Source organism: Triturus cristatus, chromosome 6 (genome assembly GCF_964204655.1).
Source record: "Triturus cristatus chromosome 6, aTriCri1.1, whole genome shotgun sequence".
NCBI lineage: Eukaryota > Metazoa > Chordata > Amphibia > Caudata > Salamandridae > Triturus > Triturus cristatus.
Genome location: NC_140589.1, coordinates 20805498 through 20819743, shown reverse-complemented (window position 1 = coordinate 20819743; position 14246 = coordinate 20805498). Strand labels below are relative to the sequence as shown.

At 43.6% G+C, this 14246-nt stretch overlaps 1 protein-coding gene across 1 annotated transcript in view; it reads right to left on the bottom strand.

The window, feature by feature from the left end:
• Positions 1-3346: 3346 nt before the first annotated feature.
• LOC146813660 (heme-binding protein 1-like) overlaps positions 3347-14246 on the bottom strand; it is a 96745-nt gene continuing 85845 nt past the window's right edge. The window contains exon 6 of the mRNA XM_085610155.1: positions 3347-7231. Coding sequence (XP_085466281.1) covers positions 7057-7231 — 175 coding nt within the window. The 3' untranslated portion in view covers positions 3347-7056. The remainder of the gene's footprint in view (positions 7232-14246) is intronic.

Genomic DNA, 14246 nt, shown 5'->3' with positions numbered 1-14246 from the left:
TTAAACCTCAAAATGCCAATAAAAAGAATTTTCAAAAAAAATCTTTGGGCTAAACGTAACCCCACCAGTGACCTGTCAATCAATAGGCTTGGGTTCGGGTAGCAGGGCCTGTCTGACCACGTATCTTCGACTTGGAGTTGATGGGGAGGTCATCTCGGAAAAGTCTGACAACAATTATATGAGTTCAGAAGTGCGTGTACGTGTAACATGGCAGTCATTGATATAATATTTAACGATATTCTCATTATTATACATACAGTTGTAACATCGTATATCAACATTGCATGCACTGATATTGATGTCATTATGCGGGCATAATTTACTGTGTAAACGGATATTGGAGTTACTGGTATTGACTTCACTGTGCATGCATAGATAACAGCTTACATTGGTATTGCATTTATTGGTACTGCCACTGCTATGCGTGCATACACCAGGGTGTACATTGCTATTGCATTTAGCGATCTCAACAAGATTAACCCTTTGTAAGCATAACTATACAGTGTATGTTTCTCCAATAGCATAAGATTGCCGCATCTGAGGCTCATGCTACAACTATGACTGCTTTTGATGTTCTCCTGTTTTTTTTTTTTTAACAACGATTACTCCGAAAGGACTTACCTGATTCTGATGATCTTGGTGTCTAAATCAATATAAAAATATATATTATTTTTCTAATTTGGTCTCGAATTTCTTCTTGAGTGTGTGTCATTTATTGACTCTGTGTGAGAACAAATGCTCAACACTCCCCTCTGATATGCCTAAAACTGCTCGACTACACTACCACAAAATAGAGCACTTTGCGACTGTTAAAGAAAGCCCCTGTAACCCGATAAGGATGGCCTGGACTTTCTTCACAGTGTACCTCATTTTGGTACACTATATATAAAACCGGCTTCTTACAGCCCGTAAATGGATTACTTCTTTTTTTGGGCAAAACACCAACAGTTGGTTGCTTTTTCCGTTTCCGCCCAGACACAGAACTCTCCGTTGTGGTGTCCGTCAGGGATCTCTTCTATACCTCAAACCCCTCTTCTGTTTAACATCTATATGTGCATCTATATGTGCCCCTTGGCTAAACTGATTCATCAAGCTAGATTGAAACCCAATTGATCTTATGTCGCATTCATTCTCCTAATTCGTCATCTTCATTTTCAATACTTTATTCACTTTCATTGACTCAGTGGATAGCCACCAAATTCATGAAATTGAATACATCTAAAACATGACTTCTAACTTCCATCGCTCCTTCAGCCTTAGAACGGCTACAATGGCCATTGTCCATGTGCTATACATACACAAACTTCATTGGTCCGTAACCTAGGTATCTGCATAGAGGCTAAACTCTCTTAATTCTCTGATTATAAAAGTGACTGTAGGAAGCTGGCTCTGTATGTACTATACCAAAGTGAGGTATAGTGTACACTGAGTCCAGTGGATCCCCAAAGGTAGGCAGAGGTAAAGTAGATAGCACCTCACTCTCTAATTGTGGTAGTGTGGTCGAGCAGTAAGGCAGTATCAGAGGACAGTGTTAAGCACTTGTTGTACACACTCAGTCAGCAAATGAATTCACAAACTCAAAGATTGAACTTCAGACCAATTGTTTTTGTATAAAAATATTCTTTTAGTTATTTTATTTCCTAGAACCAACCAAGCCTGGCACAGGTAAGTGATAAATACTTTGCAGTAAATATACAATTGTAACATAGTTTGGATTGCAATTGTATATGCACTTTGTTTTGATTTACAGTACTGTTACTGAGAAATGCAATGCTTTGATAATACAGTTCATATACTTTGTATAGGCTTTGGAGTAAAATTACAGGTAAGTTACTCTTTAGATTACTTTTCTTACACAGTGCAGTATATCTGGATACTGCACTGGGACTTTTCCTGAAAACAGGTAAGTAAAAGCGTTTTTGTTATTCGGTACAAATTTAAAAGGATTTCCAACTCCACACTTACAAACTTTTCATAGAAAAACAGTCAATGTTATCCTATGGAATAGTGTTAATGGTTCAAAGGTAAGTACTTTGGTGTAGGAGTTGGTATTCTGGGGTTAAACTCAGGAGTCCCCCAGGGTCAAGGATGCACTCTTGTTACACCCTCAGCGGCACTGGGGTGGCCGGGTGCAGAGTGCTGTTTTGGCGTTGGAAGCCCTGTAGCTTTCAATAGGGAGTCTCTGGTTTTCCAAAAGCACTGCAGTCTCGGGAATGAAGGTTTTCTGGGTGCGACCACCACTTCAAGAGGTAAGTTGGGATGTTGGGGGTTGGCTAGGCACTGTCGGTTGGGCCACCCAAACTCCCAGTACCATAATCTCTTAATGGCAGCACTGCACTTTTAATGTCTAAGAATGGACTTAGTCACTGTAGGGGTACAGGGCTCATGCACCTGTACCCTCACTACTGGTATAGTGCACCCAGCTAGAGGGGTGACTGATCTATAACAGGGCAGTGGGTTGTAGGCATGGCACACAGATGTGTGCCATGTCGACTCTTCACTTTGTTCTGCACCAAAACACGCAGCCTGCAAAGGCAGTGTGTGAGTGGGAAGGTACAGGGCCTCTAAGGGTGACACAATAAGTGCTGCAGCCCTTAGAGGCCTTCTCTGGTCACAGTGCCCTGTATACCTGTGGTACCATTTACTAGGGACCGCCCTGTGGCAAGAGATGCCATTGGGTTTAGGCTTCAATGCAGTTTTAGGGGAAGAACATAGGCCCTGGGTACCTGGTTAGCAGGGTAAACAGTGTTTACTTCGCATGCGATTCTTCGCATGCCATTACCACGCGGACGTTAGAACGACCGCGTTGTTAGTTCGTATACCTTTACTACGCAAGTCGGAACAGCGACTTGCGTTAGGGAGGAGAAGGTGTTGGATTTAAAATCCAACACCTTCCCTAGTGTCCGCATAGACTGGAGTTAGAATAGTAAATTATACTATTCCAACATCCAGCTCCCCCTACTGCAATTCGTTGTTCCGAATTGCGTAGTAAAGGTATGCGAACTAACAACGCGGTCGTTCTAACGACCGTGTTGTAATGGCATGCGTACTAAACGCATGCTAATTAACGAGTGATATTCTTAGCAGGAGCCCAAGGCACACTCAGTCAAAGTACATCAGTAATTGTAATGTAATGTAAATTGGTACTTATAGAGCACACAGCTACTCAACAGTGTCCCGGCGCTGAAAGACCTCAAGACAGACAACTGGCACTATATCTAGAGGAGCGGTAGGCTCGTTCGCTATTGCTGAAACAGCAAAAAGTGGTGGCCACCATGCAGCAAGAGGGCACTTTCTCACTGTAACTAGTTCTTCATGTTTTCAAGTAAACACCTTAACACCTTAAGAGTCTTTATTTCATTTATTGAACATTGTCATCAAATGCCAGTCATTAATGCCCTGGTTCAGTGTAGACTAGAATCTAGCAACTTGATTTATTTAGCCTTATCTCAAATATCTTTGCATAGGCGCCAAATGGTACAAAATGCTGTGACATCATTTACAATCAACACACCCAGTTATGAACACTTCACTTATAAAACAATTACACTGATTACCGATTTTCTGCAGAGTTCTGTTTCAAGACACGGTAATCATTTATCTATTCAAGAGTCCTCGAGGATATGGCAATCAATTTTTATGAAACTTCATAAACTGAGGCAGTTTCAATGTTTCAGTAGCTGGATTCATAATTTCCTCTATTATAAATTTAGGCTGTAACTTAGAAGGTGTTTTCAAATTAACATTCTTTGTAAGTAATCGCACGTTCTCCCCTACAAAATACTGAGGTGCAGGATTTCGCTTCTGATCAGCATAAAACTTAAAAGTGTCTTTAGCTTTTTTCAGTTTCTTGAGCAGATGTCTGGATCTCAACTGAATTAACCCTGCACAATGTCCATACAGAGAGGGTATGGAGGTTGACAGACTGATGCAGAGGAAATGTATGATGTTGATGACCAAAGATACAAAAGAAGTTTGACATCCAAACAGAAGAATGGTTATACCTCAACTCTGACTAACGCATGGTCTTGATACAATCATTCTATTATGCTGAAGCATTATATCGTAAGTACCGTCCACACACTGATTTCATTTTTCATTCAATCCATTTGTCTGAGGGTGATAAGTGGTGGACACATGGAGCTCAATATTCATCTCTACACAATGCGGACAAAAGCTTTGAAATGAAATGAGATCCTGTGTCGGTAAGTCATTCCCATAGAACACCATGTAAATCGAATAACATGTTGTGAAAATACTTATGCTTATTCTTTAAGATATAAAATAACCACCACCATTTGACTCACCGTGACTCTCGGGCAATTTTACAATTAAATTCACTGACACTGTATACCAAGGTCTAAGTGGAACAGTCAAAGGTCTCAACAACCCCACTAATTTAATCTGTGAACTCTTGACTTGGGCGCACGTCAAACAGCAGCATATAAACGTGGCCACCAAATATATATTTTTACTGCTCTCAAAGATTTAGCAGTTCTAAGATGGCCAGTAACTTTGGAATCATAAAGCCTGTTGTCTTAACTGATCTGATGGTCAACCTTTCCGTGATAAAACAATCCATCTCTTTCATGTCTATTTTTTAGTTCTTTAAACCAACTCTCAAACAAAACAGGTGGGAGAGCCTTCTCCCACATCGCAGCCAAGACCTGGAACCAGCTCCCTGTGAACATCAGACGCTCCCCGACCCTGCACACATTCAGGAAGAACCTCAAGACCTGGCTCTTCGACTGATTCAGAGCTGACCCCCCCAATCCCTCCAGCGCCTTGAGACCCTCACGGGTGAGTAGTGTGCTCTATAAACCCCTGATTGATTGACTGATTGATTTATCTAGTGATTGAATCTTTATACATACTTTAACCAAAAATTAATCTACATTAATCAATGCAACAAAATGAGCATCTTTTAAACCAAAATCAACAGTACAGTCTCAGTCACTTGATTTTCTTTCTCTAACTGATCGTCTTGATAAGGCATCTGCCTTCCCATTTTTAAGACCGAGTATGTAATTAATCACAAAATCATGAATTGGAGAAAAAGCCCATCCAAGTTACCTAGGAATGAATGCTCTAGTGGACTACAAAAACTGCAGATTTACATGGTCTTTGTATACTTCTGTAATATGTTTAACTCTTAATAAAAAATGTGTTCATTCTCCAAAATATATTTTTTTGGGGACAAGTTACTTGTCACTGATTGTATATGTAGCACATTTCTTCCGCCCATTTTGTTCACTAAGATTTTTCACTTACGACTACCTGGCGTTTGCACCGTTTCTGTGGGTGAGTCCAACCACATAAGTCTCACTCATGGTAAATTCATGTTAGTTGGACTGAGCGTGTTTACTGCTAGCGTTTGCCTTTTAAAATAATATCATTACTACACTGCGAGGGAAACAATCTTCACATCGCATGCGTTACATCGCATGCCATTACAACGCGGTTGTTACAACAACCGTGTTGTTACATCGCATATGATTACAACGCAAGTCGTTACAACGACTTGCTGTAGGGGGCGCGCTTAACTAAGGAATAGTATAATTTACTATTCCAACACCTTCCCTACTGTTGCAGACACTGGAGTTGGAATAGTAAATTATACTATTCCTAAGTCCAGTGCGCCCACTACAGCAAGTATTTGTAACGACTTGCGTTGTAATCGTATGCAATGTAACAACACGGTCATTGTAACGACCGCGTTGTAATGGCCTGCGGTGTAAACGCATGCGATGTGAAGTGCTATGTTCGCATAACAAGGGTTAGAGGTACTTGGCAGGTCACAAGCGTGCGCATGTGAGTGGGCTGCACGTGTGAGATCACTGTTGTGCACAGCTTGGTAATTATGCACAGGTAGCCTGCAGCAGAAGGGACTCAGCAAGGATTGGTGCTGATCTGGGGTAGGCCTTATAATAATAGTCGGTATTCATAGACAGGTCAGTAGGACTTAGTGGAAAACTCGTTGTGCTTTTACTGTATTATATATATACATATATAGGTGAAATCTGCCCTAAAGAGCAGTTTGTTCTACTTAGGGGCACAAGGGTGAGCAAGAAGTCAAACTGGGGTAAAACATGCATGCAGAGTTTGACTTTACAGTTCCCAGCACTCTAAACCCATCTTACGGGGCTTCAGGAATTGTCTTATGTCTCTGGCTCAGCTCTCAATCAGATTCCACATCCTTGTTCTCCCTAATGGGCCTAGTTAATGACTTTGTTTTGCAGCAGAGGGAACAAAGGCCTCGGCATTAAATGAAGCCAAGGTACCTTCTCAGCCTGAGCATCGTGCGCAGCCATGTTGGACACTGTAGCGTAGGCCGTTGCCTGGCCAATACCAGGCCACTAGCATGGAAAATATAAAAGATAACCAAACCGGTCTCTGAGCTCTGCCTTCTTGGTGCTTTACACTACCGCAAGCAGCTTCCCCGGTCTACTGCGTTGAAGGCCACAAGAAGCCCACCCCCAGCCAACCACAGCATAAAGTGCATTCTGCTGGAAGAGGGACTTGAATGTCACAAATGATCACATTTATAAAACTCTATGGTAATGTGATGCTTTCTCTCTTTCAACACAGCACAGTAGCAACTGGAAGAAACCGTACAACCCCTATGGGTTTACTATGATTACTGTTCAAAGAAGTAGTAAAATGGATAGTTTTATTTTAACGACTGTGAAATGTCTGCTCCCACTAGCAATAACTATGCATCCCCCGAATAAATGATGGTACTCGTCCTTTGCACAAGAAAAGTGAATTGTTTGGATGGAAGGGCATTAGTGCAGGTCGTCTCCGGAAAATATTCCATAAAGTGCGATTCTCTCCATATGTTCCTTGCCCAGGGTGAAGTGAACTGCAGATGGATCCTGAAGGCTGGTGACATCAAATGACATGGCATGGCCAAGGCAGGCATGCCCTTCTCTCTCACCACACTCCTTGGCAGGGTCGGCGCACCACTGAGCCCAGCCTCCAGGGGGACGAGTTTACTTTCACTTCAGGCTAGAGTTGGGAAAGGTTCCACTACATACCAAAGCGTGGGAATCTCCCTCACTCTCCTTGCCTGATGAACCACAGTTCATTTCGACGATGAGGAACTGTAGGGTTCTCGTACGTTGCCACCAAATATGTCCCTCGTAGAACTGTGTCCATGTTGCCGACCAAAGCCCAAAGCTGGCCCACCTCCCTGCGAAGCGACTCCTCTGTGGTTGCCCCGTAAAAGACCCTATAAGGCACAGATGAAAAATTGAGTCACAAATGCAATTCTTACAGATACATAACACAAAGGTCCCAGTGGCTGACACAGCTAACCTGATAAATTCTCATCACACTGCACCACTCCGTGCTTATTTGAGGCGGTGGTTGCATGTGGGGCCACCAGCACTCATTTTATTGGGATGTTTCCATCTTCAACCTTTAATCCAGAAAAAGACAGAGAGAAGCAGCACTATTCTTCAGGTTAAAGAAGTTTTACAGGCTCAGGCACATGCAAGCAAAAGTTTCCCTCACAAACTTGGGAGGCTCTGGTATTTAACAGTATCACTATCCTATCCTTCAGGTCAAAAAGGTCTTACAGGCTCAAAAGCATTTGACTGCAAACAGGCTCAGACATATGACAGCAAAGGTAGTCATTAGGTTATATGAACCTTTTAGGCACAAGCGTCAGACTACACACCTGTCACTCTGGGCACACTTATCTTGCACGCTATGGTATGAGAGAGATTCCAAATATCTTATGAGTCTAGACTTTGACAACAAATCTATACCTTTGGTAATGTATATTTTACTAGATCAGGGATACAACAACAGGGATGTACGGACAACCAAATACAACCCTTAAATGTATGGTACTATCCGGCCCATATTATACGGAGCGAATGAGTCTAACCCTCTGGAGAAGCAGGAGGTGAAGCTACTTCCATACAGAAGGATGGGGGGAAGGAATGCATTTTTATTCCAGGATCTGCTGCAGTCATCACACCAGAGTATTATCCCTGTGCAGCAGCAAAATGAGTCCACCTTGTGGCAGCCCTCCAGGAAATCTCCTGTCTTATTTGTGCCCTGGGTAAGTCCTGTCTGACAGCAACGCTGCCCCTCAGACTGTAAAGATCTTAGAGGTGTAGGCGTATGACAAATGCATTACAGAGAACTACAGGGCTTTAAGTATCCATCTGTACACCTTTTCCTCATGTTATGGAGACATCATGACCATGTGCAAAGCTGTGCCAGAGATCATACTGCATTCGGGCTTAGCTATCCCCAACCATAAGAGGATCATCCAGGCCAAAGCTGTTGACTTAAGAACAAACCATCAGGTTATAAAGAGTGCCTATCCCAAGGCTTTAGATAGAAAACCAATGCCTTCGATTGCGCATAATGTGCAGAATGTATGTCAGGTTATACAAACTTCTCATGTTCAGGACTGCATCGGGAGAGCTATCCTTCAGGCTACACAGATTGCAAATGCCCAAGTCTATGACAGCAGAGCCATCCATTGTGTTTCAGATGTGTTACTGACTCAAGAATCTACCAGTAAAGTTATTCCTCAAGTTACACATATCTAACAGGTTTCTTAATATGACAGGTTACTAACCTGGGAACCTGTTCAACCTCTTGTGAAACAGATGTACTCAGTGACGATGGAATATCCGAAGACTGTACTGAAAGACACCTTTCTGTAAGACAACCCTTGAATGCTCGTCTTTACACAAATAATGTATTGCCTAAAAATACAGGTGACTATGAGCATTTATTAGTTTAAATGATTCCAATCGATACCAGCTAAAGGCGACACCTTCTGTTTACATTTTGAATTTTTATCAATAAGCAAAAAGCGCAAAAACAAACAGACAGCATTTGACCAATGATTAATAATTCAAAACAAAAAGTGAACTTGTTGCATTTAGTTGTTTTGATGAACTTTGTTTCCATATTGCTTTGTTTCCAGAGTGCTTTTTTTCCAGAGTTCTTTGTTTGGAGAGTGCTTTGTTTCCAGAGTGCTTTGTTTCCAAAGTGCTTTGTTTCCAGAGTGCTTTGTTTCCAGAGTGCTTTATTTCTGAGAGCTTTGTATCCAGAGTTCTTTGTTTGGAGACTGCTTTGTTTCCAGAGTGCTTTCTTTCCAGAGTTCTTTGTTTGGAGAGTGCTTTGTTCCCAGAGTGCTTTGTTTCTGAGTGCTTTGTTTCCAGCGTTCTTCTTTCCAGAGTGCTTTGATTCCAGAGTGCTTTGTTTCTGAGTGCTTTGTTTCCAGAGTTCTTTGTTTGGAGAGTGCTTTGTTTCCAGAGTGCTTTGTTTCCAGAGTGCTTTGTTTACAGAGTGCTTTGTTTCCAGAGTGCTTTATTTCTGAGAGCTTTGTATCCAGAGTTCTTTGTTTGGAGAGTGCTTTGTTTCCAGAGTGCTTTCTTTCCAGAGTTCTTTCTTTCCAGAGTTCTTTGTTTGGAGAGTGCTTTGTTCCCAGAGTGCTTTGTTTCTCGAGTGCTTTGTTTCCCGAGTGCTTTGTTTCTAGAGTGCTTTCTTTCCAGAGTTCTTTGTTTGGAGAGTGCTTTGTTCCCAGAGTGCTTTGTTCCCAGAGTGCTTTGTTTCCAGCGTTCTTCGTTTCCAGAGTGCTTTGATTCCAGCGTGCTTTGTTTCTGAGTGCTTTGCTTCCAGAGTTCTTTGTTTGGAGAGTGCTTTGTTTGGAGAGTGCTTTCTTTCCAGAGTTCTTTGTTTGGAGAGTGCTTTGTTCCCAGAGTGCTTTGTTTCCAGCGTTCTTCGTTTCCAGAGTGCTTTGATTCCAGCGTGCTTTGTTTCTGAGTGCTTTGCTTCCAGAGTTCTTTGTTTGGAGAGTGCTTTGTTTGGAGAGTGCTTTGTTTGTAGAGTGCTTTCTTTCCAGAGTTCTTTGTTTGGAGAGTGCTTTGTTCCCAGAGTGCCTTGTTTCCAGCGTTCTTCGTTTCCAGAGTGCTTTGATTCCAGCGTGCTTTGTTTCTGAGTGCTTTGCTTCCAGAGTTCTTTGTTTGGAGAGTGCTTTGTTTGGAGAGTGCTTTCTTTCCAGAGTTCTTTGTTTGGAGAGTGCTTTGTTCCCAGAGTGCTTTGTTTCCAGCGTTCTTCGTTTCCAGAGTGCTTTGATTCCAGCGTGCTTTGTTTCTGCACGCTTAAAGGTCATCTGTGGTGGCAGAGTACGAGTTTTCACATCAGAGGTTCAGGCTGGAGATTATTTAAAAGGATTGGGTGAAGGTTAAAGTTCTAGCTAGTATACCAAGCAGGCTGTCTTTTTCCTTTTTCCTTTTTCTCTCTTCACTTTTCTATATGTTTGATAGGGGGCTTGGAGACGGGGAGTGACCTTCTGCCACTCGGGTAGCGGGTGTCATCATATGGGTCTCTTGACCTATTTTGCCTATGGTTGGGGGGGGGAGGGAGGGCTGAGGTCCTTAGGGGGTGGGTGCTGTTTGGGTGGATTAGTTACGGGAGGAGATGGCAGTTCATTTTTTTTGATAACCTAATTAAATTTGAATATATGCAAAGGTTTACAAAAAGGCTACTGGAATTGTTTTCTTCTGTATGGCTAGTATAAGAATTGCATCAATAAATATATGTGGGCTTAATAATCCGTCTAAGCGACGTCGGATTAGGGAAGACTTGCGTTTTTTACGGGCAGATGTTCTCTGCCTGCAGGAAACACATATTGAAGCTAGTTTGGTGGGATTTGATATAGGTATATGGCGCCAAGAGAAAGTTCACATTTATAGTAATCTGAGTATATATCGGAACGGTGCTACAAGGTAGGAAGAACCACCGGACTTCCTAGAATTATGGGCAAAGCCCTGACCAGTAAAAATCAATCCTTAGCACACGTAATAATTATGAACAACAGGTATGTACAGTGTGTTAACACAAATAGACAATATATAAAACAGAAATTAGTCCTTTCTTCTTGTCAGTAGTTCTTTAATTATGTGCACTTCTCCTTAGTCAATCTGTTTCTGCCACAAGCCAACGTACTCGACTGGGGGCGACAACCACGGACGTTAGATTTTATCTCACACCACGGTGGAATAAGCACTGTTTGAAGACGACGTAAACCTTACCAAAGAAACGCCGAGATCACTGTAACCATCTGCGGTTTGGAAGTATCACCGCTGACTAAATGATCCATTTAATCTGAAAATAGCCTTGAAAAAGTTGCGGGACTACTATTCCCTCACGCAACGAAACACGTGTTGGCTTGTGGCAGAAACAGATTGACTAAGGAGAAGTGCACATAATTAAAGAACTACTGACAAGAAGAAAGGACTAATTTCTGTTTTATATATTGTCTATTTGTGTTAACACACTGTACATACCTGTTGTTCATAATTATTACGTGTGCTAAGGATTGATTTTTACATATTGAAGCTAGTCGGCATACATTTTTGGAGTTCGAGGGATTCCAACTTCTTTCTTGGACTAAATTTGAGGCTAAGACTAGGGGTGTTGCAATCTTAGCAAGACGAGGAAAGGCTAATGTTATGCGTTCCGCAGCCGATAGCTTGGGTCGTTGGGTAATGGTATATGGTAATTTTCAGGGTAAAAACGTTACACTCTGTTCTGTTTATGGCCCTGTATTGGACGATCCCGAATTAGTTAAATGGCTTAGTTCCGAGTTGGTTGGGTGGCCTTCCCCGCTCATTATATGTGGAGATTTGAACATAAATATAGAATGTGGAACCTTAAATAATATAGGGAGTGTATATACTGGGAGGAAGCCAAGGGTATACCGTGCTCTGCAGCATTTATTAGATCTGCACAGTCTTACTCATGTATGGGCTTTTTTTAATCCAGATGATCCTGGCTTTACATATTTCTCTGCACCGCATAGAATCTGTTCAAGGCTGGATTACTTTTTTGCTTCACCTGTTTTGCTTCAAGGCTCTGGAATCATCAGATTTCCGCGAGTAATGTCGGATCATAATCCGCTTTTACTCGAAATAAATACGTCAGTGTGCACGAGCAATCCCAGAAACTGGACATTTAATCGGGGTCTTTTTAAGGACACAGAATATGTTGATTGTATGTCTTTATGGATTCCTCGATTCTTGGAAGAAAATATTGATAGTACTAGTATTCAGAATGTCTGGGATACGTTAAAGGCAGGGGTAAGGGGCGAGACAACCCGGTTCGGCTGGGAATCTCAAAGGAAGGAAAGGGATAAGTTACAGCGGTTATATACAGAATTGGCAGAAACAGAGCAGAATCTGGTGGTTCAGTTACGGCCGGGAGGGGATAGTGATTCTGCTCAAACCCGGATCATTTTAGCAAAAGCAGCCATAACCGAACTCTCTCAGACTAAGGCAGCCGAAAAATTTCTAATATGGAAATCAAAAATGTTTGAAAATAGTGAACGAGCAGGGCATATGCTAGCCGCAAGAATTGAAGAGAGGGAGACAGCTATGCGTATTAAAAATATCCAAGATCCTGATATCGGTCTGGTATCCGGGGAAAGGGCCATTGCGCTCGCCTTCCAGAAGTTTTATCAACACCTGTACAGCGAAGACATCAGGGATAATGACATGCTACAGGAAGAAATACAAGAGTATTTGAAGGGGATAGGTGTGGATTCATTACCATCGGAAGAACGTGATCTATTAGATGCTGAGATTAGCTTGGATGAGGTTCAGCAAGCTATAGACTCTATCCCGGGAGGCAGAGCTGTGGGACCTGATAATTTACCAGGAGAATTTTACAAAATATTCCGGCTGCAACTTACCCCGGTTATGTTGGCATTATTTAGGACAGTACAGAAGGGAGAAGCCTCCCCCGAATCTTGGCAGAAGGCTCGAATTATCACATTTTTTTTTTTTTTTTTTTGAAACCGTTTATTGCAGTTTATAGAAGTTACAGGTATGGGCCTACAACCACACGGCCGGCCGCTAGAGCATCAGAAAGCATATTACATACATACAGCAAAAAACTTTCTCAGCGGTGCACAGTAGGAAGACAGGAGTGATCAATGGTGCAGGCCTCACAGCTCCATGCCCACAGTACGGTTCCATTTTCTTAACGCAAGACAACGTAAACAAACCACAACCGCAAGGCAACCCTCAATCCAAAGTGACAACACGTGCTCCATAAGTGGGGGATCCAAACCAGCAGCAAAATTCTGAAGAGGGGGACGGGAGTAGATCAGGGACTGGGGGACCGCGCGCCCGCGGCCAAGGGAGGGGCGCCATCTAGGGAGACGGAGCCGGCGAGGCCGCCGGTAGCAGCGGCGGCTCACAAATACCCCCGCGGTAGGCGTTCCAGGGGCCCCAGAGTTTCATCCACGCCCCAGGCTTACCCCTCGCCACATACACCACCTTTTCACGAAACATACACCAATCCATATGCTCTTTCCAGGCCGACACCGCAGGGGGCCTCTGGGATCCCCACAATTGGGCAATATCACGCTTGGCTATCATGTATCCCAGAGTCACCCACCGCGCCTGCGGGACCGAGTAGTCATTTGGTTCCCAGACGTTCAGCAAGCATCTCCTCGCTTCAGGCAGCAGCGCGACACGCGTAACCATTCGTAGAACCTCATGCACACCACGCCAGAATCGCTCCACCTTCGGGCACTCCCACAGTATATGCATGAAAGTCGCCAACGCACCACAGCCACGCTTACACATTCCATCACCAGCAAAACCCATACGTAAAAGCCTTGGCCCCGTCACGTAGACCCGGTGAAGGATCTTGAGCTGGACGAAACGAAGGCGAGCCGGGATGGCCACCTCTTTCGGAGAGGCCACCGCGGAGATCCAATCCTCGTCGTCCAGCTCCAGCCCGTCGGCAACCCAAGCCTCGCGGAGACTAGTCAGCAGACACGATCTATCGTTAATCAATTTTTTGTATATGAGGGAGATCGTGCTGTCCGGGACATGGCCATCTAGCACTCTGTCCTCCAGGGGGGAAGACTCCGGAATGGATGCAACATCCGGGAAGACGGAGCCCAGCGCATGGCGGACCTGTAGGTACCGAAAGTACTCACTGCCCTGCAGCTGAAACTCCGCCTGCAGCGTCTCAAAAGTTTTGAATCCCCCCCTCGTCCAGAGATCTCCCACCGTGCTGATTCCGATCGTGTCCCACTTCTCGAAGCCCTTCGACGTCCACAGGGAGCCCAACCTCTCAGATGCATACAGCGGAGACGCTCGGGTCAAACGGTCCTTCCACCCCATAGCTGCATTAGCCGCGTGCCAGACACGCACCATGACACGCGTCGGTCCCGTCAAACGGGAGTCGGGCGCGCCAGA